General features: G+C 43.6%; 2 protein-coding genes across 4 annotated transcripts in view; one reads left to right on the top strand and one right to left on the bottom strand.

The window, feature by feature from the left end:
• The window catches only part of LOC309361874 (putative helicase senataxin), a 56,829-nt gene extending 51,696 nt beyond the window's left edge, over window positions 1-5,133 (bottom strand). Inside the window, exon 1 of one of the 2 annotated variants that reach the window (XM_081897122.1) lies at window positions 4,944-5,133. The gene's annotated coding sequence lies outside the window, so the exon portion shown is untranslated. The remainder of the gene's footprint in view (window positions 1-4,943) is intronic. The other variant, XM_081897121.1, reaches the window with a different exon arrangement.
• TTF1 (transcription termination factor 1) overlaps window positions 1-27,633 on the top strand; it is a 29,100-nt gene extending 1,467 nt beyond the window's left edge. Inside the window, exons 3-14 of one of the 2 annotated variants that reach the window (XM_081897153.1) lie at window positions 6,127-6,303; window positions 6,937-6,976; window positions 9,532-11,129; window positions 11,994-12,226; window positions 13,754-13,939; window positions 15,343-15,421; window positions 17,004-17,134; window positions 17,561-17,783; window positions 19,749-19,838; window positions 22,076-22,141; window positions 23,087-23,172; window positions 27,293-27,633. In XM_081897153.1, the coding sequence (XP_081753279.1) occupies window positions 9,538-11,129; window positions 11,994-12,226; window positions 13,754-13,939; window positions 15,343-15,421; window positions 17,004-17,134; window positions 17,561-17,783; window positions 19,749-19,838; window positions 22,076-22,141; window positions 23,087-23,172; window positions 27,293-27,492 (2,886 nt within the window). In that variant the 5' untranslated portion in view covers window positions 6,127-6,303; window positions 6,937-6,976; window positions 9,532-9,537 and the 3' untranslated portion in view covers window positions 27,493-27,633. The remainder of the gene's footprint in view (window positions 1-6,126; window positions 6,304-6,936; window positions 6,977-9,531; window positions 11,130-11,993; window positions 12,227-13,753; window positions 13,940-15,342; window positions 15,422-17,003; window positions 17,135-17,560; window positions 17,784-19,748; window positions 19,839-22,075; window positions 22,142-23,086; window positions 23,173-27,292) is intronic. The other variant, XM_081897152.1, reaches the window with a different exon arrangement.
• The last annotated feature ends 336 nt before the right edge of the window (window positions 27,634-27,969 follow it).

Raw genomic sequence — 27,969 nt, 5'->3', positions numbered from 1 at the left:
ACATACAATAACTATCAATATTTTGTGACCGAATGACTTATTGTGTCAATGTAACTTTTACACACACCCCACATACATCTATCTCCCAGCTTCCTGCCTGACAAGGCAACACAACATACTGTAGGTTGTGTTAAAGCATAAATATTTGCCAAAAATAGATGGTTCCCTGCATCAGAGTTGTTGCTGGTTTTCAGAAACAGGGAAGAGATAAGCACTCTGGTGACCATCACGGTGGCCCTGAACTAAAGATGCTTAAGACTGGTACATCAGCTGTTTATTTTGCCAAACATTAAGATGTAAATTGATTTGATGGTATTCATTCAGTCATGACCATTATGCGCGCGCGCGCACCCCCCCCAAAAAAAACCCCATCCAGGGCCAAAATGAGCAAGGAATCTGCCAACACTTGAAAATAAAGGCACAACTCTGTGCTGGCAACCTATTGTGCTCCCAGGACAAACCAGGCAGTCTCACATCCTAGTTTGCGCTCAGGAGGAATATTAACACTTTTATTAATATTTGCCTTCGCAATGCAATTTAAGGAAGTTTTACAATGAATATTAACTGCTATTATGCCCAGTAGTTTGGTTAATGTTTTAGCTCCAAAGCTTCCTTTTGGGGAGGAGAAGCAGCTTATAAATTTGGAGTGATAAATCAACTGCACAAGATCACAAGTGAAGGGGTGCCCAAACTTCAGCTTTAGTTATGGAACCTTAATACACAAACTGTTCACTGCTTTTTGATACCCAGCTCTACCTGTCTTTTAAATCGGAAGCAGTGAGGGCAGTGAAGGTCCTGTGTGAGTGTCTGGAGGCGGTTGGAGGATGGATGGCGGCTAACAAATTGAGGTTGAATCCTGACAAGACAGAAGTACTGTTTCTGGGGGACAGGAGGCGGGCAGGTGTGGAGGATTCCCTGGTCCTGAATGGGGTAACTGTGCCCCTGAAGGACCAGGTGCGCAGCCTGGGAGTCATTTTGGACTCACAGCTGTCCATGGAGGCACAGGTCAAATCTGTGTCCAGGGCAGCTGTTTACCAGCTCCATCTGGTACGTAGGCTGAGACCCTATCTGCCTGCGGACTGTCTTGCCAGAGTGGTGCATGCTCTGGTAATCTCCCGCATAGACTACTGCAATGCACTCTACGTGGGGCTACCTTTGAAGGTGACTCGGAAACTACAACTAATCCAGAATGCGGCAGCTAGACTGGTGACTGGGAGCGGCCACCGAGACCATATAACACCGGTCTTGAAAGACCTACATTGGCTCCCAGTATGTTTCCGAGCACAATTCAAAGTGTTGGTGCTGACCTTTAAAGCCCTAAACGGCCTCAGTCCAGTATACCTGAAGGAGCGTCTCCACCCCCATCATTCTGCCCGGACGCTGAGGTCCAGCGCCGAATGCCTTCTGGCGGTTCCCTCATTGCGAGAAGCAAAGCTACAGGGAACCAGGCAGAGGGCCTTCTCGGTAGTGGCGCCCACCCTGTGGAACGCCCTTCCAGCAGATGTCAAAGCGATAAACAACTACCTGACATTCAGAAGACATCTTAAGGCAGCCCTGTTCAGGGAAGTTTTTAACGTGTGATATTTTACTGTATTTTTGGTTTTTATGGAAGCCGCCCAGAGTGGCTGGGGAGGCCCAGCCAGATGGGCGGGGTATAAATAATAAATTATTATTATTATTATTATTGGATAATCTTAAAGGTAAAGGTTCCCCTGCCCGTACGGGCCAGTCGTGTCCGACTCTAGGGTTGCGCACTCATCTTGCTTAAGAGGCTGGGAGCCGGCGCCGTCCAAAGACACTTCTGGTTCACGTGGCCAGCGTGACGAAGCTGCAACTGGCGAGCCAGCACCAGCGCAGCACACGGAAACGCCGTTTACCTTTCCGCTAGAAAGCAGTACCTATTTATCTACTTGCACTTAGGGGTGCTTTCAAGCTGCTAGGTGGGCAGGAGCTGGGACCGAATGACGGGAGCTCACCCCGCCGCGGGGATTCGAATCGCCGACCTTACGATCAGCAACTCCTAAGCACTGAGGTTTTACCCACAGCGCCACCCGTGTCCCTTTGGATAATCTTGCTTTAAGGCAATTAAAATTTCCCCACAATAAAATATAAATGTCTACCCCAAATACACATTAAAGCAGATGAGCCAAATTTGTTACTTTGGTTTTTTCCCATTTGCTTTCACTCTGCCAAATTCATTTTTTTCTTTGCTTACTCACAGATTACTTCCTAATACTACTGTCCCTGACTCACTTCTTTCCTGTTCTTTGTAACCTGCTACCTCCCAATACATTTATTTTACAGGCATACTGCACAAATCAACAAGGTGGCAGTCACATCTGTAGAACAGCATAAAAGCAAGCACCTGTACAGTGATATGCCGTAACAAAGGAACTGAGTGATAAAATTATGAATTTGGCTATGTTCAATGCAGGCATTTAAAACAAAGTGCTGATGGTGCATCCTAAATATTATCAGGGAATTCCACAGCCTAGGTGCAGGGACACTACAACTACACCTTTCATGCATTGCCATTATTTAAACAGCAGAATTATCCCAAGCCATAACTCTGTATCTGCATCTCCTTTTGACGTCCTTACTCTTCCTTATGGGTAGGTATTTTTTAAGACTAAGTGTATGGGCATGGTTCGTTCTTTTTAATCTATGGTTACCAGATTTTTTTCAGTGAATCTGGGGACATTTTTTTGAAGCTGAGTAGCAACAGGGAGTCAGTAGTGGGGATGGTGAGGCAAAAGACACTGTGCCCAAGCACACATGCATATTGTATAAAGGAGCAAAGCCTTTTTTTCGCACCCTGTGAAACATAAATGCACAGGGTTTTTTTTAAAAAAACTGGGCAACGGCGCGCCACCCACCTGTGACACCTGAGCCTTCCTTAATCTCCTGCCCCTTTCCCCCTTTGTTTGGGGGAGGCTCGGGAGTTATGGGCAGGCGGCTGTTGCCCAGGAGGGGCACAAGGCACATGGTTTCCCTGCCAGGCAAGGTGCAAAGCCCTTCTTTCGCACCATGAAACATGAATGCGCAGAGTTTTTTTAAAAAACTGGGCAACGGCCAACCACAACTCCCGACCCCCCCCCCGATCAGTCAGAACAAAGGGGGCAGGGGATCTGTACCACCGGACGTCCCTGGTTCCACTTTGGCAGTGGCGAGGAAAAATGGCAGGCATCACGGCAGCGGGCAGCTCCTGAAGCCAGCCAGAGCCAACTGTGCTACCAGGCTGGCTCCAGGCTGCTGAGGCTGCTGCTGCCACATTTTCCGGGGACAGATTTGCAAATCTGGGGACATTCCAGGGACAGAATTTGTCTGGTGACAGATTTGAAAATCCGGGGACTGTACCCGGAAACAGGGGACATCTGGTAACCCTATTTTAATCATTATCCAATGTTTAGATTTTAGGCACTTTATAAATCGTTATGAAGTTATAATTGATAGTTAAACTCTACTTTTGCAGAACACATCAGCATAGGAGCATAGAAACCTGCCACATACCATGACAAGACCATTGGTCCATCAGCAGCAACTCACCAGGGTTTCAGACAGGGCACTTCCACAGCTTTACCTGGGGATGCTGAGGATTGAACCTGGGACCTTCTGAATGCAAAGCAGTTGCTCTGCCACGGTGCTACTGTACTGGCAAACTGGCCAAGGTTTTCTTGATTCAAGTAGGCAATAAAGGACACCAAGCTTGTTTCTTAAATGGATTTTATTCAGAGAATGAGGAAGGTAAAGAGCAAAGGAAAGCAGATAAACTCTTTCAGTAGCCTGAGACTCCCCTCTGGATGGCAAAATGGTCAGATCCTGACAGCAGAGGTGTAGCACTTGGACACACTACAGCTGTATTTTTCTGTGGATTTTCTGCAAGGACAGAACTCTTGTCTCACCTCATCCCCATTCTTGGAACACATTAATTGCCTGTTCCCTGGGTTAATCCTCCTGTGGCCTTGACAATATTTCTGCTGTCTTACAAAGCAGGCAGTGATAATAATAACCCACCAACAATATATGAATCAATATGGCTAACAACCCAACAATCCCCCCCATGCACCCAGGCAAACAAATCTCACTGCAGCCCGCTAAAGACAACCAGCCATGCCTGCCCTCCACCTCTCTCAGTACCAAGGAAATTAAATGGATAGAAAGGGAAACGACCCAAGCGACGCTGACATAAAAACCACACACAAAGACCAAGCATGACCATGCCCAACCCACCCCCTCTCCCCCCTCTTCTTCCCCAACTTTATTCTGCATACAACATTAATGTCTCACTTCAAATGTAAAAAAGCCTACAACCTGAAAAAGACAATGCATGTACTTTTGCAAACCAAAACAATATTTAACTTTTAAAAAATGTTATTTAAAAAACATTAGACTGTACTAAACTGTACCGTTTGGCATAGAATTGCTACAAATTGCCACAAAGAACAATGCTACAAATGTATAATGTGCATCTCTTCAGGGGCTAAAGTTACTTCACGTATAAGGAAAGAGGGGCTACATACAGCTACACGAGTAACTCCGGGAACCGCCCGCGTCTTCTTCCAAAGCCCGGTAAGCAGCCCTCCACCTTGCCGTCTGCGCAGCAGCAGCGACCCCAAGAATTCCCGTCTTTTAGAGACTTCGCGGACACGCGAGGAACCCCCCGGAACCGACCCTAAGTGTAACATGCGAATTACACGCACATTTCACGGGGACTCTCCCCTGACAGTGGGGGGAAAGGGATGCAGCAAAGGCACTTTCTAACATGCAGAACTGGAGGGACAGAGAGATGCTGCGGGGGGTACCTGAAGCGGGGAATAGCCGTGCCAGCCCCGCAACCATAAGCAACTGTTGAGTTGCTGTATTACTCCTTGCCCTCCTCCCCACACCTTCGCCGCAGCCCCTCATAAGCCTCCCACACACCGCCAGCCCCTCGCCTCACTCACCTCCTGCTCCGGACAGGTGCCCGTGAGGCAACGTGGCTGCCACAGCCGGCCCGTAGGCGCGGACAACCTTGCTGCCTCCGGCTCTCGCTCTCTCGTTCTCTCCGCTCGCTCAAGCTGTTCCGCCAGGCACTGACCCCGCCCACCACGGGACGGAAGCCTCTCGCTCCAGCGAAAGAGACCGAGCCGGCATCTGAGCCTCCTTTTTCTAGACTCTTGGCCCCGCCTCCCTGGCTCCGCCCACAATAGTAGATAAGTAAATGAGAGGCAAGAGCACAAACGCGCGTGCTCAAAAAGCCTTCTCCCCGCTCTCCCGCCACCCTAGAGTTAGGAAAAACTCTAGAGTCGCCTCAGGCTCTGTTTGCCGCTCTTCTCCCCTCCCGCAACCCTAGAGTTAGGAAAAGCAGTAGAGTCGCCTCAGACTCGGCTTGCCGCTCTTCTGCCTTATTACTCATTTTGCATAGACTTATAAAACAGTAGGCGGGTCATTCTCACTGCCGGAGACGATGCGTTGGATATAGATATACACATATATAGTTAGCACACACGCACAAAAACTCTTCGCTCGCCTCCGCACGCACGGCGCCTGCGCGCCCTGCGAAGGTTGCGCCAAATGAAAGGGAGGCGGGAACGCAGGACCTTAGGCCGGTGCTGATTGGACGGCAGAGTTTCTCGCGTCACCAGGAGAAAAGGAAAACAAAACTCCACGTGCTGCCTTGAACTCACAGCGAAATTCTAGTTGCGCCTGTATTTTTTAAATTGTTTCTGATCGCTCATTGATTTGGCTGCACTCTTCGTTTTAGAAGGGCGCAGTTCGTGTGCATGTACTTTATTGTGCTTATTTCTTTCTGCTGTGTAACGCTATTACAGAGACAGACGCAACAACAACCCTGTGAAGTGGGCTTAGGCTTCGAGAAAGAGAAGCTATCCGGCTCAAAAACCACACGCAGTGATCACCGTAGCTTAGCAGATGCTTGAGCCTTGGCCTCTTACCTGGGTCCGCTTTCTAACATCACCCTTTATCTAAGGAGCTCTGAGTATGTCACACACATCGCTCTGCTTAAAATAGCCGCTCAGAACCCAATCCAACCCACCCATGTTTAGCACAAGCTCCTGGCCTCCCGAAAAGACGCGTCCCGCCTCTCCTCTCGGGAGATGTTTATTCCTCTCTCCAACCAACCCGCAGGGGCGGGGATGGAACGTATTTTGAAAGTTCGGCCGAGGCGCTCTAGCCTTTGCAAGTCAACACGCTCCTTCCGCTGAGGGGAGGAAACGGTGTAAAACAACCGGAAGTGGAGCCCGTGGCGCGTGTGCTGGACTGATTTGCCTCGGTCTGTTACCGAAGAAGAAGCAGATGCATCAGGTATATTTTCATGTGTTTATCTCGCATTACAGTAGCCTGGTCAGTTCGTAATGAGGAATTAGGGTTCTCGGGATGCTGTTTTCGAAGCAGGAAGGGATGCTTAATTGCTTTGGAGAGCCAGTGTGGTGTAGTGGTTAAGAGCGGTAGACTCCTAATCTGGTGAACCGGGTTCGTGTCTCTGCTCCTCCACATGCAGCTGCTGGGTGACCTTGGGCCAGTCACACTTCTCTGAAGTCTCTCAGCCCCACTCACCTCACAGAGTGTTTGTTGTGGAGGAGGAAGGGAAAGGAGACTGTTAGCCGCTTTGAGGCTCCTTCGGGTAATGATGAAGCGGGGTATCAAATCCAAACTCCTCCTCTTCTTTACATTACTGTATTTAGTGTTATGGGTGCCTAAAGCGCTTCCACGTGGGTTACTCCTTTGTTTACTGCATTTATTCATATCGCACGCTTGCTCTAACCAGTTTATCGCTGATTGTTGGTCACGCTGGCCAGGGCCAATTTATTTGTTTTTATTTATTAAATTTTCATCTCATCCATCCCAAAGGAGCCCAAGGTGGGAAACCCATCCACAGTTTTAAAAAAGCAAACTCTTAAAACAGTTCTAAAATGGCATTTCATCCACTATTTTCAGGATTGCCAGGATCAGTGGTTTTCAGCCACCAAATATCTGGGTAAGCTTGACAATTTCAAATTCCTCCTGAAAGTTAATAACGTTGGAGACAGACTAGTCTCACTAGAGAAGACATACGACAAACCTGAAACCACCACTGATAAGGCCCTGTCATGAGTCAGGACCAACCAGACAACCCTCAATGGTGGCACCACCAGCAAGGCCTCATTTGTGTGTGAGATGTTTGATATTAGTATTGTAGAAAAAAAGGGGGGGTTGGCTTTTGCTGCCAATTCTGCCAATTCCCCAACAGACTCTGAGTCGCCTAAGTCCATGATCAGTAAGAGAAGAATGGATGGAGGCAAGATCCAGTGAAAGCAAGGCAGATCTTTATTTTTCTGTTGTGTGACAGAGTTCCCCCCTCCTTGCAAAGAGATGAGAGGTTCGGAGCAAAGGTTTGTAAGCCGCTTTAAAGACTTTCAACATTGCTCAACTCCTTAGCCAAAGACCACCCAGAAAAATATCACAGAAAGAGGCAGTCTGCCACAGACATTTGAGAGTGTGGCTATTCTCCTATCTGCCAGAATACCTGATAATGTTTTACTGCAGGGGTCAGCAAACTTTTTCAGCAGGGGGCTGGTCCACTGTCCCTCAGACCTTGTCGGAGGGGGGGGTGGACTATATTTTGAAGAAGAAGAAAAAATGAACCAATTCCTATGACCCACAAATAACCCAGAGGTGCATTTTAAATAAAAGCACACATTCTACCCATGTAAAAACACTCTGATTCCCAGACCATCTGCAGGCCAGATTTAGAAGGTGATTGGGCCGGATTTGCCCCCCCCCCCCGGCCTTAGTTTGCTTACCCATGTTTTACTGGTTGCATTACCTGGGCAGTCTGGCTATTCTTTTGAAGTAAATACTTTAGTTCTTGAATCCAGGTCACAGGTCCACCCTATTCATGCACAAAGTATGCCCTTAAGACAGGATTTGGAAGTGAAAGAACTAATGTATCAAGAAAAAATTCTCTTCTGCAGAGGAAATAAATTCATTAGGAGAGCCAAGATGGTTTTTTTAGGATTGTTCTGTTTTCTCGGGGAATATTTCCTAAATTTTGATGATGGAAGGATTGGTTTTCTGTGGAGTGTATGTTTGCTGTGTGTGTGCATCCTAAAATTTTATAACCATAGGTAGGATATACTACTTGCTGGCTACCAGAGAAGGAGGGAGTGCTGGTGACCTCAATTTCTGCTTGGTGGTTACATGGACCATTAGCCTGATCCAGAAGAACTCTTCTTATGTTCTTATGATTAGGGCTGCAGGTCAGTGGTAGAGCATCTGCCTTGAATGCAGTAGGTCCCAGCTTTTTCAGATAGGGCTGGGAATGACTCATACCTGAAACCCTGAAGACAGTACTGAACTAGATGGACCAATGGTCTAACTTGGTAAAAGGCAGCTGGTTATGAAAGTTTGGAGAGCACTATGCTGACTTCATCTCCTGTAGTACAGAAGCTTTTGTGCACTGGTCCCATTTTGTCAGATGCCTAAAGTGTTACCCTTAGGTGCATGATGTAAAAGCTGCTTTGGATGATCTCATCTTAGTATAGCAAACCAATATATGAACAAACCTTTTACAGTGGTACCCCAGGTTACATACGCTTCAGGTTACAGACTCTGCTAACCCAGAAATAGTGCTTCAGGTTAAGAACTTTGCTTCAGGATGAGAACAGAAATCGTGCTCCTGCGGCGCAGCAGCAGGAGGCCCCATTAGCTAAAGTGGTGCTTCAGGTTAAGAACAGTTTCAGGTTAAGAACGGACCTCCGGAACGAATTAAGTACTTAACCCGAGGTACCACTGTATATATTTACACTTATATCCCTGACAAGTTCTCAAAAGCACGAAAGTTTCTAACATTATTCACAGAACTGCAACCCAAGAAAATGTGTCACGCAACTGATGAAATTAGTCTTTAAACTGCAAAACAAAAAACAAGCAAAAAACTCAAAACCCAGACAGCAGCCTTGCAACCAATGCAGAGATGCTGGGGGAAAATACAGGTTTTACTTTCAAATCTACCCAGTGAGTTTAAAGGCCTTCTTCGGAAACTAAACTGAAAAACAGCCTGCAGAGAGATCTGTGGGCTATATCTTCCAATACCAATATATTGCAGTATAGTGTAACAGTTAAAAGAGCTGGACGTGGGTTAAATTCATATTGAATCATGAAGCTTACTGGGTGACCTTGGTCCAGTCAACCCATCTCTCAGACTAACCTGTCTAGCAAGTTTGTTATGAGGATAGAATGGGGAGATGAGAACTACGTACACCACATTGAGCTCCTTGCATGAAAAGGCAGGATGCGAATATAATAAGTAAATAACTGGAAACTAGCACTGAAGTGCCGCAGTACTGGGCCTGATGGTGCCTAAATACTCTTAAGACTGAGTTTTAAATGCTGTATCGTGTTTTTAATATTAGGTTGGGAGCTGCCCAGAGTGGCTGGGGAAACCCAGCCAGATTGGGCGGGGTATAAATAATTTATTTTATTATTATTATTATTATTATTATTATTATTATTATTATTATTTATTTGCCACTTCTCCTTTGCTTTTTAAAGGAAATTATGCACAGAGCTGATGCATCATCAGCCTCAAATGGCTTTCATTTCCCAGAGTTGGTGAAGAAGAAGAAGAAAAAAAAGAAGAGGAAGGAGGGCCTTAATGGACAGGGGGATGACCAACCTGTGGAGGCTGCTCCTTGCTCGCCTCCATCTTCCGGACATTCCTCAATTTTTCCTTGGCTCGTTGAGGATACCGAAGATACTGGGGCCTGTAGAAAAAAAACAAAGAACATAAAAGATGGGAAAGAGATTCCAGACTCTGAGTCAGATGCTACTTGGATCCCAACAGACAGTGAGCTGAATAGCAAGTCTGGAACAGATACTCGCGTATGTAATAAGAAAAAGAGGAAGTATCAACAAAGTGAACAAGAGGGTGGCAGAGACTTTTGCATTCCTGAGACTCCAGAAAAGGCCAGCAGCCTGCATCCTGTGGTACCCTTAATGCAGCGCTTAGATCTTTCCCTGCAGGAGAAAAAGCAGACACCTCAGTCGGACAAAACTGCAGAATTTTGTAGTCCCATTGCACGGAAGAAGAAGAAAAAGCATAAAAAAGCTGAAACTCCAGAAGAGGCCAGCAGCCAGCTTGAAGCCAGTGACTTGGAAAATGCAGATTATGTCTCTGAATCCACACCTGTTCAGAAGAAGAAGAAGGCAAAAGTGCTCTTGTTAACAGAGCAGGCCGAGGTAAATGGAGCTTCTGACAGGCTCAACGATAGAAGGGCTCACCCTCCGCGTTTGCACAAACACAATAGAACAGACTGCAGTGACAAAGAGGACACACAGAATGACCTCTTTGCACCTTCACCTCCTGCAGTACTCTTAACACAGCACTCAGGCCTTTCCCAGGAGGAGAGAAAAGAGGCAACTGAGTCAGACAAAACTGTGGAGTTTTGTAGTCCCATTGCACGGAAGAGGAAAAAGCGTAAAAAACATGAAACTCAAGAAGAGGCCAGCAGCCAGCTTGAAGCCAGTGACTTGGAAAATGCAGATTATGTCTCTGAATCCACACCTGTTCAGAAGAAGAAGAAGGCAAAAGTGCTCTTGTTAACAGAGCAGGCCGAGGCAAATGGAGCTTCTGACAGGCTCAACGATAGTAGGGCTCACCCTCTGAGTTTGCACAAGCACAATAGAACAGACTGCAGTGACACAGAGGACACACAGAAGGATCTCTTTGCACCTTCACCTCCTGCAGTACTCTTAACACAGCACTCAGACCTTTCCCAGGAGAGAAAAGAGGCAACTGAGTCAGACAAAACTGAGGAGTTTTGTAGTTCCATTGCACGGAAGAAGAAGAAGAAAAAGCGTAAAAAACCTGAAACTCCAGAAGAGGCCAGCAGCCAGCTTGATGCCAGTGACTTGGAAAATGCAGGATTGCACAAGCACAATACAACCAACTGCAGTGACACAGAGGACGTGAAGGAGGACTTTACACCTTTGCCTCCTCCTGTACCTTTAACACAGCCCTCAGATCTTTCCCAAGAGGAGAACAATGAGGTGAATAAGTTGGACAGAACTGTGAACCTCAGCAGCCCTGGCACACAAAAGAAATCACATAAGCGTAAAAATGCTCCCAGCACAAATGCTTCTGATGGTGGGTAAGTACCTTACCCATGGATGGGCTTTCTTGGCAGGTGTGAGGAAAATATGAACTGTTTTATTATTTAAATTGATGTTTAGCAAAAGGGTGAAGGGCTTCATGCACAGGCTCAAGGCTAAAACAAGTTTGTTGGCAACAGATCTCTTGTGTGTCCTGACCCAGATCTGTCCCAGATGTGTAGAAGTGGGAGTCTGGGATTCAGAAGATGCACCAGAAAGAGGGTGGAGCTTAGGAGTGTTGAAGCCTTCCTTCCTTTGCCACTTCAGCTGAAAAAGGCACTCCAGGCAGCTTACAGGTATCAGAAATAGTTGCTTCCCACTGGCTTACAATGTAGAAACACAGCCAGTCAGATTCAGGTAGGTAGCTGTGTTGGTCTGACGCAGTGCACCTTAGAGACCAACTAAGTTTGTTCTGGGTATAAGCTTTTGTGTGCATGCACACGTCTTCATAATAATAATAATAATTGGCTGTATTCATTCCCCCCAAATTGTAAAACGTTTCCATGGTTGGAGTGCCTGATTGTACTAAAAGACTGTGTTTCAGCTGCCAGCCACCACTAGTATTCCTTATCCAAGCTTGTGTGCATAGTAAATTGTTTCAATATACACATCACATTCCAAGAATCTTACACTCAAGCATTAGATATGCTATTCCAACACTGCATAAGCATCAGTGGGCTAGTTGATCAGGTCACCTAGTAAGTAATTTTTCCAAGACAGGTGTCTTGGTGAGGTGTGGCTTTTGTCAATAGCATGTGTCTCACAAGCTAATGCCGGGCTTTCCCCTGGCATCCCAAAGCGATTTTCAGTGCCAACAAGTGCCAGTAATAGTATGCAGGCCTCACGTTTTGCTCTCCTAACAGGCCACAGAAATCTCCAACTCCTGTCCATTCAGACGCTGAGGAATCATCTTCCAGCAAGTTTTCCCTTGTGGACAATGAGTTTGTAGAATTTTCTCAGCTTTCAATGAAAGATCTGGACTCTGCCACCAAGGAGCTGGAAGAGTTCATTCCTCACATCAGGACCCTGAGTGATTCAGCGATCAGACAGCTGGCTGGTCGGGACCTGGTCAGGTTTAGAAATTTTAAGAAAAAAGGTGTGTACAGTCCTGAGTGAGAACACCTTTCACTTGGGTAGGCTCTTCAGTAAATCAAAGGTCATGGCAATTTCTTTGTATAATCTCCAAAGTGTTATGTACAGGTGATTAATACTCAAATAATGAAAATGCAGAGGGGGAGGAAAGTGTACACTACCCTTTCATCCTGGGAGGAAAGGTGGAATACAAATGTTGTTACTGTATATGTATTCATTGAAAGAAAGGGTGTGCATTTGTGTATATATATGTATATTTATTCAGACCACATGTACCCCGTTCTTCAACCAAAAGAGGCTCTGAGTGCCTTACATACAATCCCTTAAAACAAAGCAATCGCTTCTTATGGGCCCACAATTTTAAAAAGACAGCACATAAGGAAAGGAGGACATGGCAGGCAGAGGAAAACACAAACTCAGGCACCAAACAGGGCTTTAATAACCAGCTGACACAGAAACAGTTTAGGGGTAGGAGGTTTCTGTTGCAGCTGGTATTCTGGCAGAACTGGTAGATAACCTGGTGGAATGGTAGGTTTTACACATACACACATGTGTGCTTTGCAAGGGGCATAACAGTGGTGAGTAACCGGTAGTTCTCTAGATGTTGATTATTTTGTGGGGAAAAGGTTGGGACACCACATTTCTTGACTCCCAATTCAGAAAATCAAAGAGCATGGTCTGCCCTCATATATGTCACTTGTGCGTGTGTAGGTGTGTACATGCTCAGCAGGGGTGGGAAACTTGTGGCCCTCCAAATGTTGTTGGACTCTTAACTCCTGTCTGCCCCAGACCACATCGCTAATGGTCAAGGATGGTGGGAGATAAAAGTCTAGCAACCATGTGGAGGGTCACAATGTTTCCCACCTCTGGCTTTGAGATGGCAAACATTTGGTGTTTGTCCTAATAACCAAGACCCAAACCCACATCTACAGCTAGCTTATCATTTTATGGTAGGTGTAGAGAAGCTATGGCCATCTAGAGGTTGCTGAGCTTCCAACTCCCATCATACCTCGCCATTTGCTAAACACGCTTGGGGCCGTTGGGAGCTGGAGTTGAGCAATACAGTGGCACCTCGGGTTAAAGACGCTTCAGGATACAGACTCCGCTAATCCAGAAATAGTACCTTGGGTTAAGAATTTTTCTTCAGAATGAGAACAGAAATCGTGTGGCAACAATGCAGTAGCAGTGGGAGGCCCTATTAGCTAAAGTGGGGTTAAGAATAGTTTCAGGTTAAGAGCAGACCTCCAAAACAAATTAAGTTCTTAACCCAAGGTACCACTATATCTAGAGACCCAAAGGTTACTGCACCTGTTTTATGGGAACACCAAGCACAATTTAGGAGTCCTGGGTCCTGAAAAATGGCCAGTTTCACAAAAGCTGACAGTAGACAAGTTATCCATGAGGCTCATGTTGCAAGGTATACGTGGCCATGTGGCCCTGAAAACTACTCAGCGTTATGAATGAGTGATTAACGCTGAAGGGCAAGGTCTGAAATCTGAAACTTTCCTATTCTCCCTTGGAAATGATGTAGGCGTTGCTGTGCGGTTTGGCAAATTTTCCAGGAAAGAAAACAATCAGCTGCGGCACAATATTGAGGCCTTCTTGAAAGACACTGGGATAGAGTCTGCAGAAAAACTCCTCTTTGCTCACAGGTTCCCCCAAGAGAGAGAATCCATCAACAAACTGAAAACTAAAAACTTGTTTGGTGCAAAGATTGGTGCGTATTTGACTGGGTGGCTTTTGTGGGTAACTTGGTAGTGAGGGGGTAGTCTTGCTAAAAGATTTGCCTCTCTAGTACATTTGTGAAGCTGTCCAAATTCCCTCCTTTGTCCGAATCAAACCATAATCTATTACATATTTGGGAAAGTTGTTTGTTTTACCATGTGTATGGACACTTGTTAAGATACTGTAGCCAAATTTAGCGTGATGGTTCCTGAGATCGCGGAGCAGGTACTTAGGTTTGTTTGGATACCATTGGATGCCATTTTGAATCAAGATGGCGAACTGAAATCTTACAAAACTGCCCTGGGTTTCTTCATTTCTTGGATTCCCAAGCAATTCTGGGCAAAAGCTAGCTAGTTATATACAAGTTAGTCAGGGATGGAAAACCTTTGGTTCTGTAGATATTACTGCACAAAACCATCAGGAAGTAAGAGCAGTTTCTGACAGTAAGAGCAGTTTGACAGTGGAACAGACTCCCTTGGGAGATTGTGAACTCTGCTTTGCTGGAGGTTTTTAAGCAGAGATTGGATGGCCATCTGTTAGGGATGCTTAGTTGAGATTCCTGCATTGCAGGGGGTTGGACTAGATCAGTGTTTTTCAGCCTTTTTTAGGCAAAGGCACACTTGTTTCATGAAAAAAATCATGAGGCACACCACCATTAGAAAATGTTAAAAAAATTTACTCTGTGCCTATATTGACTATATTTAAAGTAATTCTCTTGAATAGGAATCAAATAAGCACAAAGAAAGTATTTTATAATTACTTTATTATGAAATAGTAAGTAAACAGAAATATGAAAAATTATAAAATACTTTATTTTTAAATCTTTCGAATTTTTCAATTTTTCCCATGGCACACCAGGCAACATCTCGCGGCACACTAGTGTGCCGTGGAACAGTGGTTGAAAAACACTGGACTAGATGACCCTTGGGGTACTTTCCAATTCTATGAACTCCCATCACCATTGACTGTGATGATTGGGACCAATGGGTGTCCAGCAACATCAGGGAGGGAAGGGCGGGAATGAAACTGAGGACCCTTTAAACAGCTGTTCTAACAATTACCAACTTGCATACTTCAGGAGTCAAAGGCTCTGATGGAGCTGGTCTTTTGGCCAAGCTGATGGCCTTCGGCTTCCTCTCTCTCCCACACTGAGGCAGCCTGATGGAATGGCTGCTCACAGATGACAGTTTAGGGAGATGGTTCATAACGAATAAATGCTGCCCTGGGCTTATTATATAAATTGAATAAAGGGTGGTAATATTTTGGTGAATAAAAACACAATCATAACGTAACTGTTGCAAAATCAGCAACCCATAATCCAATTAGCTCCTTAATGTAGATTGTCTTTAATCACAAAATGTCGAGTTTAATGCATCTTTATCGATTCTTCTGAAGCTCAGGGAATTCCAAGGCCTTGGAGGCTAGTATATTACCGAGCAAGAAAAATGTACGATCCCAAGAATTATAATGGAAGGTAAGAAAGGCAACTGGGCTTCTCTGGGGTTTTTTGCTGTTGTCATGGAGGCTTCCCAGGATACTTGGCCACCGAGCCTAACAGGACAGGGTTCTGGAGTTCCTACTCAGAAAGTTTTTCTCTCTGCCTGAACTCCAAAAGACTCACGTTTTAGCTCCAGATTTCTGATTTCACTAAAGCTTTAACTTTTGTCCTTTGTCACTTCCAGTTCAATGCATACTTGTGGGGTTGGGGTTATTGGCTCCTGATCTCAAGGAAGCAAGTCATGGAAGCAATAGAGACAGCCACTGTCTGATGTGTAGCATGAGGGAGTTCCAAATCTAGCATGCCACTACACAAAATGGACGATTCCTGCATCATAGCAAATGGACCTCCCAATAATATGCTATCTGCTGAAGGCCAGCTCCTACAGAGTGAAGTCAGAGCATAAGAGCCTGCTGCCAATGGCCCACCTAGTCCAGCATCTTCTTCTCACAGTGGCCATCCACATGTCTGTGGGAAAGCAGCAAGCAGTACCCTGAGCACAAGAGCCCTCTCCCCTCTTGTGGTTTCCAGCAACTGGTCTTTAGGATCATTGCTGCTGCTGGCCATGGAAGCAGAGCATAGTCATCATTGCTAGTAGACACTGATAGCCCTCTCCCCATGAATTTTATCTAATCTTCTTTTAAAACACTCTAGATTGGTGGCCATCATTTCCTTCTGTGGGAGCATCCTCCATATTTTAACTCTGGTGCATAAAGAAGTCCCTTTATCTTCCAAAATTCAGCTTAATAGGATGTCCATGAGTTCAAATGTTATGAGAGAGGGAGAAAACTTCTGTCCCTCCACTTTCTCCAAGCCATGCATAAGCTTAGAAACTTCTATCATGTCACCAAGTAATTGCCTTCTCTCTATGTGGAAAAGTCCACAATGCTTCAACCTTTCTTCATAAAGCAGTCACTCCATCTCCTTGATGATGATGATGATGATGATGATTATTATTATTATTATTATTATATGTTTATTATGTTTATTACATTTATAACCTTCCTTCAAGGAGCTCCTCCTCATCTTATCCTCACAGCAACCCTGTGAGGTAGGTTGGTTTGAGTGACTGCAGCTGACTCATGAACTTCATGGCTGAATGGGAATTTGAACCCTAGTCTACTATGTCTTAGTCATAGGAAGGGTGCATCCAGAATACTATGCAAAGAGTTAATGCTGTAGCATAGAATCTGTAGCAAGTATATTGTGTTGTGCTGCTCTCTGCCTCATAGTCAGTCTGTAAATATTAGTCAGTCTCAGAAACAAGTTCATGTAAATATGTTTCAGTAGTATAAGTATTACCTGCCTTTCTTGTTCATTCAATCTGACAAGAGCAAGCACACCTAGTAAAAGCCATATGTTATTTTTAAACTTTAAAAGCAAGTGTTGCATAGTTGTTGTTGTTTTTCTGGGAGAAAAAGAAAACTATTAAAAAGGGCCTAACAACTTGGGGCAACCTCCGCACAACTCTGTAAAGTATAATTACCACAAGTCTGACACACTAACCCACTACCAGTGCAACTAGCTCATTGAGAACAGCAACCCCTTTTCTCCCTAGGTATTCTGAGCTGGAGAAAAAGAAGCTCAAGAAGTATCAAGCCATGTATGGCAACAACTGGAAAAAGATCTCGGACCTGATGTCTCGCAGCAGCCATTCAGTTGAAACAAAATTTTCTGAGATCAAATGTGGTATATTAACACTCCTGCTCTTCCCCCCCCCCACCCCAACCCTGGCCTAATCCTTCATCAAACCAGGGCTCAGGGCTTTTAAAATAATTATTTAAAAATTTCACCACAAAAAGCAGAATTATGGAAATTGGGCATGCTGGTGTATCTTTTTTGGATCATTTATTCTATGGTACTTTCTTACCTCTGTCATTCAAATTCGGCAACTTGAGGGTGAGGGAGCCAAGGGGACAGAGGCCCAAAAATGTTTGGGAACTACTGAACTAGGTTGAATGGAGAACTGTTGCTATCTGTTTAAACCAGCAATCCAGTTTGTCATTCTTGTTACTGATGCTAGCCAGCCAAGACCTTCCACTGCATAAGCCCTTGCAAGATGTCTAGAGCTGATAATGAATTAAATCAGTATTTCCCCCTTTTAAATGAATTCAGCGTATAACTCCGGTCCTTGGGGTTCTGAAGAGACAAGGAAGCTAGTTCAAGCCATCAAGGAGACGCTGCTGTCCAAAATGAGAGACTCAGACTCTGCTTCAGAGAAAGAGGATGAGGATGGAGCACTCATGGTCACGTATGAGAATCTCTGGAAGGGCATCTCGTGGTCCAAAGTGGAAGCCAAAGTGGGCACCAGGCACTGGAGGCAGTGTAAACAGAAGTGGTAAGAGTGGTCAGGGAACCTTTGTCTCCCTCTAGACATTGAGCACAACTCTCATCAGCCACTGGCAACATGCATGCAAAAAGGTCCCATCCATGACACCTCTAGTAGGGTCTGCAGAATGATCCTTTCAAGAAACCCCTGCCAGCTGTCCTCAGGCAAATTGTTCCTCCCTTTTCCTCCTGACCTGGCCACAGTGATCCATGCGACATCATGAGATAAGGGCCCTGCAGGATCTGATTTCTGCAGGATCTGATTTCTTTCCGCAGGGCCTGTAAGACAGAGTTATTCCACCTGGCCTTTGGCTTGGAGCCAATTTAATTCCCTTCTCCTCTTTCTTTCTTCTTTTTTCTTTTCCCTTTCTCCTCCTGTGATGAGGCTGCATTTTAATATTTTAATGTTTCAATATTTTAATGTTGTATTTTAATCTTGTTTTTAAGTTGTATTCATTCAACTCGTTTTTATTATTGCTTGTTAGCCGCCCTGAGCCCGGCCTTGGCTGGGGAGGGCGGGGTATAAATAAAAATTATTATTATTATTATTATTATTATTATTATTATTATTACTAGGTGGGGCTATTCAAATTTGTTGCTCATTCCCCCCTTTTAATTATTGCTTTTTTATTTTATTTTCTTTCATTATACAATTACAAATTCACACCCATATTTTCACTTATATTTAAGGTATAACAATCCATATTGTGATTACCTTCCCCCCCCCCCCGTGATTTCCCACCACCACATTGCAGCTTCTTCTATTTACATTTCATTTTCTATTTTGTATATCTTGTTATCATTTTTGCACAAAATAAATGACTTATCTATCTGGATTTTTACTTATCCCAAACTTCAATATCTAAAATGTCCGTATTTCCCAAAATCATCTCCTCTCTTAACCAGCATAAACATGTGGCTTTATAATAGAGTTTTAAATCTGGCAGAGCGAAGCCTCTTTTCTTTTTTATCCATTAGTAATTTGTACTTGGACTGATGCGGTTGGCGCTGTGGTCTAAACCACAGAACCTAGGGCTTGCCAATCAGAAGGTCGGCAGTTCGAATCCCTGTGATGGGTGAGCTCCCGTTGCTTGGTCCCTGCTTCTGCCAACCTAGCAGTTCGAAAGCACGTATAAATTTATACGTGCAGGTTCTGCTTAGCAAACACAATGTGTTTCTTGGAAATGGTTTGTTAGGAACTACTTGTTTTTGAAGGCACATCAAAGTGCAAGTACATAAATGGGTATCGCTCCAGCAGAAAGGTAAATGGCGTTTCCGTGCACTGCTCTGGTTTGCCAGAAGTGGCTTAGTCATGCTGGCCACATGACCTGGAAGCTGTCTGCGGACAAATGCCGGCTCCCTCGGCCTATAGAGCGAGATGAGCGTGCAACGCCAGAGTCATCTGTGACTGGACCTAATGGTCAGGGGTACCTTTGCCTGTAATTTATACTTGATACGTGGTTTCTTGCCCTGCCAAATAAACTTGGATATGTCCCTCTCCAGATTTTAAAACACTCCATTTCCCTATAATTGGGATCATTTGAAAAAGAAATAATATTTTATCATTTGAAATATCAAATATCATTTGAAAAAGAAATAATATTCATTTTGATAGTCGAAATTCTTCCCCATAGTGTCAAATTTAATCTATTCGAGATTTCCATATCTTTTTTTATTTCTTTCCATACTTTATTATACATGGTTACCCCAATTCCCAAATATTTGACTTCCTTTGCTATTGACAGACCAGATTTTTTTGTAACTCATTTTTCTCTTGTTCACCCATATTTTTAACCATTAATTTCATTTTAAATTTATTCAATTTAAATTCTGAAACTTTACCGAATATACTCATTTTCCCCAGCGTTTTCAAGATACTTTCCTGTGCATTTCCCACCATTATTGCTAACTCACCTGCAAATGCCTTCAATTTACTGAATAAACAATTGTAATCAGCTTTCTTTTTCTTCTTAAGGATTAATATTGTAACCAAGAAGTTTATGGGTAAGCGGACAAAAAGTAGCAGACTTGAACACCTGCGGATAAACATTGCCCTCATTGAAAGGTATTAGCAAAATTTATTGTTTGTTTAATAAAAATTATATACAATGGACGACAGAAACAAACTCGTGGTTTTCAAAAGGAATAAGACAATAAAACTCTGCTATTTATATGCATGAAATTTTCCCCAGGTTGTTTGACCCTTTTAAAAATATATTTCTCTTTTTCTTTCCTATAAAAGACTGTACAATCTTCTCTGTTTAAACTTAACACATTACTTTACTTGGTATACTAAAACATATTTACACATGTGTGTGTATGTGTGCTCTCTCACTCTACAGTTGATAACAGATCTAACTGAAAAAACTGTCAGTTTGCATTTTTTGGTGCAGAGGGTATTTGATGTGCAGAGATCTTTCCTTTTGATGTGCAGAGATCTTTCCTATTCTAATTGATTCAAGTAGGGTTGTGGAAGCTTTTTCTGTGTGATACAAGCTGGTGCCAGGCGCAAGTTTCTAGCTAAAAAACAAGTCTCTCTTCTTCTTAGAAATAAGTAGAAGGCTCTTTATGTTTAGGTTATAATTTCAAAGAAGCTGAATAGCTTGTTCAAACTCATTCTGTTATCTCTTTCTTATCAAGGTCATGCTGACTGTAATAATAGGCCAGAAGGAGCCTGTTTCACTTTCTCTTTTGTTCTGGTGTGGTGTTCTGTACAGAGTACAGTCATACCTCGGTTTGAAGTAGCTTCAGGATGAGTATTTTCAGGTTGCGCTCCGCGGTGACCCGGAAGTAACGGAGCACATTACTTCTGGGTTTTGCCACTCATGTGCACTCATGTGGCATGTGCAGACGCTCAAAATGACTTCACGTGCATGCACGGGAGCGGCGAATCGCCAGACTCACGGACGCAGGTTGCGTTCGCTTCAGGATGCGAACGGGGCTCCGGAATGGATCCTGTTCGCATCCAGAGGTACCACTGTATGCTTAGTCTTTAGGTTTCAGTATATTGTAAGTTTAAGTTAAGTTTACTGCAACTGGATTGCTTGTGGATTGTGCCAATCTTGAAGATATTGGATTCATAACTCTTAAGCTCATTTGTCTTCAGTAGTAAGAGCTCTGCTGGATGAAGCTAATTGCCTCTGGTCTATTTTGGGGGGATCCTGCAGAGTATTTAAGCTTTTACTCAGCTAACTATATGTTGGGATCTACTTTGGATCAATATTGAGGCAGAATTCATGACAAAAACTGCCTACTATGGTGATGTTATAGGATTCTATATTACATTAACTCTTTCCATAGCATTTTGGATGCAGCACTCCCACAAAAACTACCAATAAAAAAAGTTTAAAACTATTTTAAAGCATTCAGTAATAACTACAATCAACAATAAACTAAAAACCAGATCAAAACACATGTCTGGGTAGGCTTGCCTAAACAGAAATGTTTTTAGCAGGTGCTGAGAAGCATATAGGCAGGGGGCTTCAGAGCATAGGTGTTGCTATGCTAAAATATTGATTCCTTATAATGCAGAATGAGAATTATGTGGCATCTGTAACAGTGCCAGTTCCGCAGATCAAAGCGGTTGAGTGAGTGTATAAGCTCTGTCCAGGTTCCTTACAAGTACCTGGAATCAGTCTCTGATCCTGTGATGCTGTCATTATACAGCAGAACATAAGAAGATAAGCAACAACAACCAAAAGACAGGTCTCCTTTCTAAAGAGCACATTTAATTTTACCAGTAACATAGGGCTGTAGCTAACTAAATTACAGTCAGAATAAGCCAACTGAAATTTTAAGTTTTCTGCCCACTGTTTTTAGTTGATCTGCAAACCTGCCCGAGCTCTGAGATCATCAGGGAAGGCCCTTCTTTCAGTCCTACCACCCTCACAATCATATCTGGTGAGGATGCGAGAGAGGGCCTTCTTAGTGGCTGCTCCTAGACTTTGAAATTAGGGAAGCTAGACTGGCTCCTTCCTTGTTGTCCTTCCGCAAGCTGGTGAAGACTGTTTTATTCCAACAAACCTTTGCAACTGGCTGCTTTTAAGGAAAGGGCTTTTAACGGTGTGCTGTTTTCACCTGCTGCATTTTAATAAATTGTATTATACATCAATCATTCTAATTCTATTATACTTTTAAACTTTTATATGTTTTTAGCGTTCCATGTTTTACCCATGTTTAATTTTTGTGTGTGAGCTGCCTTTAGTTCAGTTTCTGGGGAAAAGGTGGGACAACACTAAAAAGATAATAATAAAGATAATAATAGATAATGAGCAAATCACCCAGATTTCTTCTGTATTTCAGGTTGTATGAAGTGGACGCTGATGACGTGGAAGACGTTGATTGGGAAGAGATAGCCAGTGCTATAGGGTACATTAAAAAATATTTGTCAGTAACATGGGGAAAATGCCTACAATTCTGTGTCCTTTTTGTCAAGTTCTTAATGTACTGCTGGTCTGTATAATGCAGGGATTCGGAACCTGTGGCCCTCCAGATGTTGCTGGACTCTCATCAGCTCCCAGACAGCATGGCAAATACTCAGGGATGATAGGCGTTGGAGTCTCAACAACCTCTGGAAGGCCACAGATTTTCCCACCTCTGATCCAAGAAGAAAGATTCCCTACTGAATGTAAGAGAAGGAAGAATGCCTCTAGAAGAGGTGATCCTCTCATGAAAGAGAAGGATTCTGCTTCTTAGATCAGGGCTGGAGAACCTGTGCCCCTCTACATAGTTGCAAGATCAATGGTCAGGAGATGATGGGAGTTGTGGAGGGTCATAAACCTCCTATCCCAGGTGTATGGAAAGGAGCATGTAATGATTCTGAACATGTCTATTTGAAGCGTTTTGGCAAGTATCCATAGCAAAGGAAAAGACAGTTAAGAACTGTCTCCTGGATCAGGACAACGGCGACCTCCATGGACCATAGATGTTGACTGGTTTGTTTACAGCAGAACCATTCATAGGAGCAATCTTTCAATTTTCATTAAACACATGCATACATTATTTTATATGTATGCCACCTTTCCACTTTTCAAACCATGCTCAAAGCAACTTACAGATAAAAAAATGCATAACTACAACATAACAAAAGTAGTCAATAAATTCAATAAATAAAACAAAAAAATAAACAACCAAACTGAACAATTTCCACATAAATCACAAGATTTAAAATAAAGATACAAAAAACCAACAGCAATAAACCTCCCCTCCCCCATGTGAGCAACTAAATGTGGGTTGCTCGCTTTTTCATTCTCTCATGCAAGCACTATTGCAGAATAATTTCTCTTTTTATATACCCCCTTCTCTGCCGCACAGGAATGTCCTTCCATATTATATTCGGAGCAGATTTTACAGAACCAAGACTTACCGTGTCCCTCATTGGAATAACAGAAGCTTCATGGGTGAGTTTGCTGGTCTTTCCTCTTGCTTGGGGACAGGAAACCTGTGGCCCCACTCAGAAATTGTTGAGAATACAACTCCCATGATCCCCTGACCAATAGCCATGTTGGCTGAGGCTAATGGGAATTGGAAACCAACAACATCTGGAGGGCCATCGGATCCCATTTCCTCATCCAGCTTGTGTCTGTTTTTTTAATCCCATGTATTGAACATATGAACCTTTTTCTAATGTACTCGGGGCGGGGGGGACCTCAGCTCTGGGGGCCGAATGTGGCCCTTTAAGACTATCTCTGGCACTCAGCACTCCCATGCCCCTTACTTGCCCTGCTCCAACCCCTTACTTGAATGCTTTTGCTTGGCTGGAATGTGTCATTGAACGCTGATGGTGCCTCTTGCTTGCTTGAATGGAGGATAGAGAAGGGTTTGTGTGACTGGAAACCAGACTTCTGTAGGAAAGCATCCATTTTTCTGCACGCTTTTGCCCTCACCCCACCCACCACTGGCATGTGGCTCCTGTAAAGTTGCCTGGGAAGGAATGTGACTCTTGGGCTAAGAAAGGTTCCCTCTCCCTGAACTGTGCATTGTGTGAAGAAGTGCTATCCTTTGTGTGGAGGGCACCACGTTGGCTAATGCAGCTTTAGCTTAAAGCCCCCCCATGTTTCCAGTTACCTTTTCGCACTTGTCACATGCCTCTGAGCTGCATTCATGCTCTTTCTATGTGTGTTAGTGTGGATGTTGTGGTAAGAATTTACTTCTACGTGCGTATCTGTATTGTGATAAGGTTAGAATACACAGGGGGTTCTTAAAGCACATAATTTGAAGAAGTCTATATGGGGTTTGGAATAGGTCTAAAGACCTCTTAGAAAGGAAAATGCCAAACTAGATAGCACCCATAGAAGCAGTGTCAGTGAAAAAGACAAACGCGAAAGAAAATTGGGGTACTTATAAAGATATAATTCAAAGAAGGCCAACCAATATTAAAAAAGAGAAAAGATATACAGTGGTACCTCGGGTTAAGAACTTAATTTGTTCTGGAGGTCCATTCTTAACCTGAAACTGTTCTTAACCTGAGGTACGACTTTAGCTAATGGGGCCTCCCACTGCTGCTGTGCGATTTCTGTTCTCATCCTGAAGCAAAGTTCTTAACCCGAGGTACTATTTCTGGGTTAGCGGAGTCTGTAACCTGAAGCGTCTGTAACCTGAAGCATCCGTAACCCGAGGTACCACTGTACAAGACCGTATCAATGACTGGTTTCAGTACCATCAAGTAAATGAGATATTTTAAAAAGATAAAGGAAAAAGGATTTAATAAGAAAAGCTTGGAGTGTGAAAAGGTTATAATGGTTAACAGAGAAAAACTAACTTCCACAATTTATAAATTTTTGTTAGAATGGGAGACTAAGGAAGAAACAACAAAGGCAGCAATGATCCCATGGGCAATTGATTTGGGACATAACATAGACATGACATCCTGGGAGAGGCTGTGGAAAAAGCATTAAGCTTTTCAGTATGTCACACCCTAAAGGAAAACCTACAAAAGATGGTACCTCACCCTGACTAAATTGGTCAAAATGTATAAAAGGGGATCTAAGATGTGTTGGAAATGAGAAGAAATAGAGAGGACGTGTTGGGGATGTAAGAAAGTTAAGGAATATTAGATGATATAGATAGAAATAAAAAAAGATGTTAAGGCTGACATTTCCCCCCAAAATGGAGGTGTTCCTTTTGGGTATAGCAGAGGGTGAGATACCTAAGAATGTTTTAAATCTTTTTCTTTATGCAACTGGTACGGCCAGAGTAGCATATGCACAAATGTTGAAGGACAAAAGCAGCCCAACAAAAGAGGGTTGGCAGAATAAGTTAAAAGAATACGTTAGCGATCCTGGCTATAAAGATAAGAAACCAGGATGTACATACCTTGAGAGAGGAGTGGGAGAATATTTAAAGAATAACGTAAATCTCCAAGTAGGACTAGATATGAACAGCAGCTGAATTAATTAGAAGGTATAGGAAGATTTGTAGCACAACTAAGATTAAAAAGGAACCCATGGAGGGAGGTGTGGGGAAGAAAGAACAAGGCAGATGGATAATGAAATGGATGTGCCAATTTACTGTAAAAGCATAAAGAATTATTTTTTTTAATTACTTCTACACCACCTTGTTCATTACCCTTAAAAAAAACCCCACAAACCAAGGAAATAAAACAAATCCATCATCCAGGAGGGACCCAGTTATTAAAACTCTTGCAGTGGGATAGCCTTGCCAACCAGCTGCTCAGATGCTAGTTAGGAGGACTGCCAACTGATGAGAGGCAAATCAGAACAAAGCTTATACAGTAGTTCAGACACATCAAACAAAGAGTACTAAGCATCTAAACATTCTTAAACATACATCAGAAAAGCTTATAGGTCATGAGAAGTAAAACACGCATGGCTCCATATTGGTATCCCCACAATCACCTTAGAGCACCCCAAATATACCCATGCCATTTGACCATTTTATGTATTGGGTGTCATATGTTGCCCTGGTAGCCAAGCCTGTGAACAGAGCTTATGGACATTCCTCTCTCTTATCTCACTCCCTTACCTCTTCCATTCCATTCCATTCCCACCCCGACCTGGCCACAGTGATCCATGCGACGGTCACCTCCAGGCTTGACTACTGTAATTCGCTCTATGCGGGGCTGCCCTTGAAGCTGTCCCAGAAACTCCAGCGGGTGCAGAATGCTGCAGTGAGGCTCCTCACAGGGTCCCTGCCATGGGAGCATATTCACCCAGTGCTTTTCCAGCTGCACTGGCTCCCAGTGGAGTACAGGGTCCGATTTGAGGTGCTGCTTTTGACCTTTAAAGCCCTTCACGGCCTAGGACCTTGTATCTAAGGGACCGCCTCACCCAGTATGCCCCACAGAGAGCCTCAAGGTCCATAAATAGCAACACCCTAGTGGTCCCAGGCCCTAAGGAAGTTAGATTAGCCTCAACCAGAACTAGGGCCTTCTCAACACTGGCTCTGGCCTGGTGGAGCGCTCTGCCTCATGAGACCAGGGCCCCGCAGGACTTGATTTCTTTCTGCAGGGCCTGTAAGACAGAGTTGTTCCACCTGGCCTTTGGCTTGGAGCCAGTTTGATTCCCTCCCCCTCGTTCTTTTTTCTTTTTCCTTTCTGCTCCTGTGATGAGGCTGCATTTTAATATTTCAATGTTTCAGTATTTTAATCTTGTTTTTAAGTTGTATTCATTCAACTTGTTTTTATTATTGCTTGTTAGCTGCCCTGAGACCGGCCTTGGCTGGGGAGAGCAGGGTATAAATAAAAATTATTATTATTATTAGTCCCTGAGCCTCTCAGGAAGCCTCAAGGATTTCTGATTAGCTCTCTGGTGCTGACTCATGATAGACATCCTGGAGGGCCATTTGTGCCATTTTCAGGTTTTTTTGTTTACAGCCTAGAGAACATACAGTTGTAAAATGCAGGCCCTCAAGATCCTTGCACAGAAAGCAAGCCTTTCCCTTCATGCAATTAAAAGCAAAACATTGAAGAATTATTAAAATAAAAAATAAACACCTTGGTTTTCTTAATTTTTATATCAGTGTCACTCAGGACAAGGCAGCTTCCAAAGTTGTGGAAGGTGAACCAGGAACTCTTTCATGCTATCTCTCTTTGATTCCTTGGATGTTCCACCTGAATTGAAAATGGCAAGGCAGTTGGAGCAGTGTGGGGCCCCTTTACAACTGCGCAACCTTGCCACCATCTGCAACCAACTGTGCTCCATAAGAGATGCTAGTTTTACTTCTTGATAAGGTTCTTGACCCTTACCCATCTATCAGTTAGTATTACCTTGTTCTGTGGGTTCAAGGAGGCAGGGCAAACCAACTATTGAAAATCCAGCAAGATCAGAGCATAATAAGAGCCCTGCAGAATCAGGCCAAAGGTCCATCTGCCCAGCTTCCTAATCTCACATTGGCCAACCAGATGCCCATTAATTATGGGAACCATGCAAGCAGCGCTCCCCGCCCCCCACTTGTGATTCCCAGCAACTGGCATTCAGAGGCATGTTGCTTCCAGCAGTGGAAGGAGAACATAGCCATTGTGGCTCATTGAGATTTTGTATTTGTTTGTGTCTTTTTAAGAAATCATGACTCATCTGTATGAAGTGACACTTCCAATGTTAAAGAAACAACAGGCAGAGCTAATGGCAAGAAAGAATATAACTGTGGAGCCCCAGCAAGCTGAAGACCACAGTTGGAAAAGAGTTTTCAAGTTCAGCGACATCTTTCATGACAGCGACTATATCTCTGATGATGACTCGGACGATGATCAGGAGAATTAGGACCTGGAGCTTCCAATGCTAAGAGCCAGCAGAACTCTCTGAGTTCATAACAGACAGACAGTAATTCCACTGATAAAAAGAAAGAATATAAAAAAAATTCTTCACTTTATAAAAAGATAAATAAAGCTTTATTTAATTTTGGAGGATTGTGCTTAATATTTTATTACTACTTTGTATTGGAAGGAGCAACAGACACGTTGTCTATCAAAAGAATTATGGGAGAGGCTTTGAATCCACTGGGGTCCGGGAAGCTACCCCCAGAAATTCCAATCCAAGATAGGTTCATGCTCGTATCTCTGCTAGGTTATTTTGGGGAAGGTGTATATTAATTTGGTGACCAGTGACATTTATTGTTTGGTCTGATATAAAGGTGCAACATTCAGTTCCCACTAAAGTACAGACTCCTCCTTGCTTATCTAAGAGGTAAAATAGGCAAAGTATTCTCAAAATTTTTTTCCTTGGTTATATGTATTTTCT

This window comes from Podarcis melisellensis (genome assembly GCF_964234715.1).
Source record: "Podarcis melisellensis genome assembly, chromosome: Z".
In the NCBI taxonomy this organism is placed as follows: Eukaryota; Metazoa; Chordata; class Lepidosauria; order Squamata; family Lacertidae; genus Podarcis; species Podarcis melisellensis.
The sequence above is the reverse complement of the archived record's forward strand: the minus strand, read 5'-3'. Positions and strand labels throughout refer to the sequence as shown.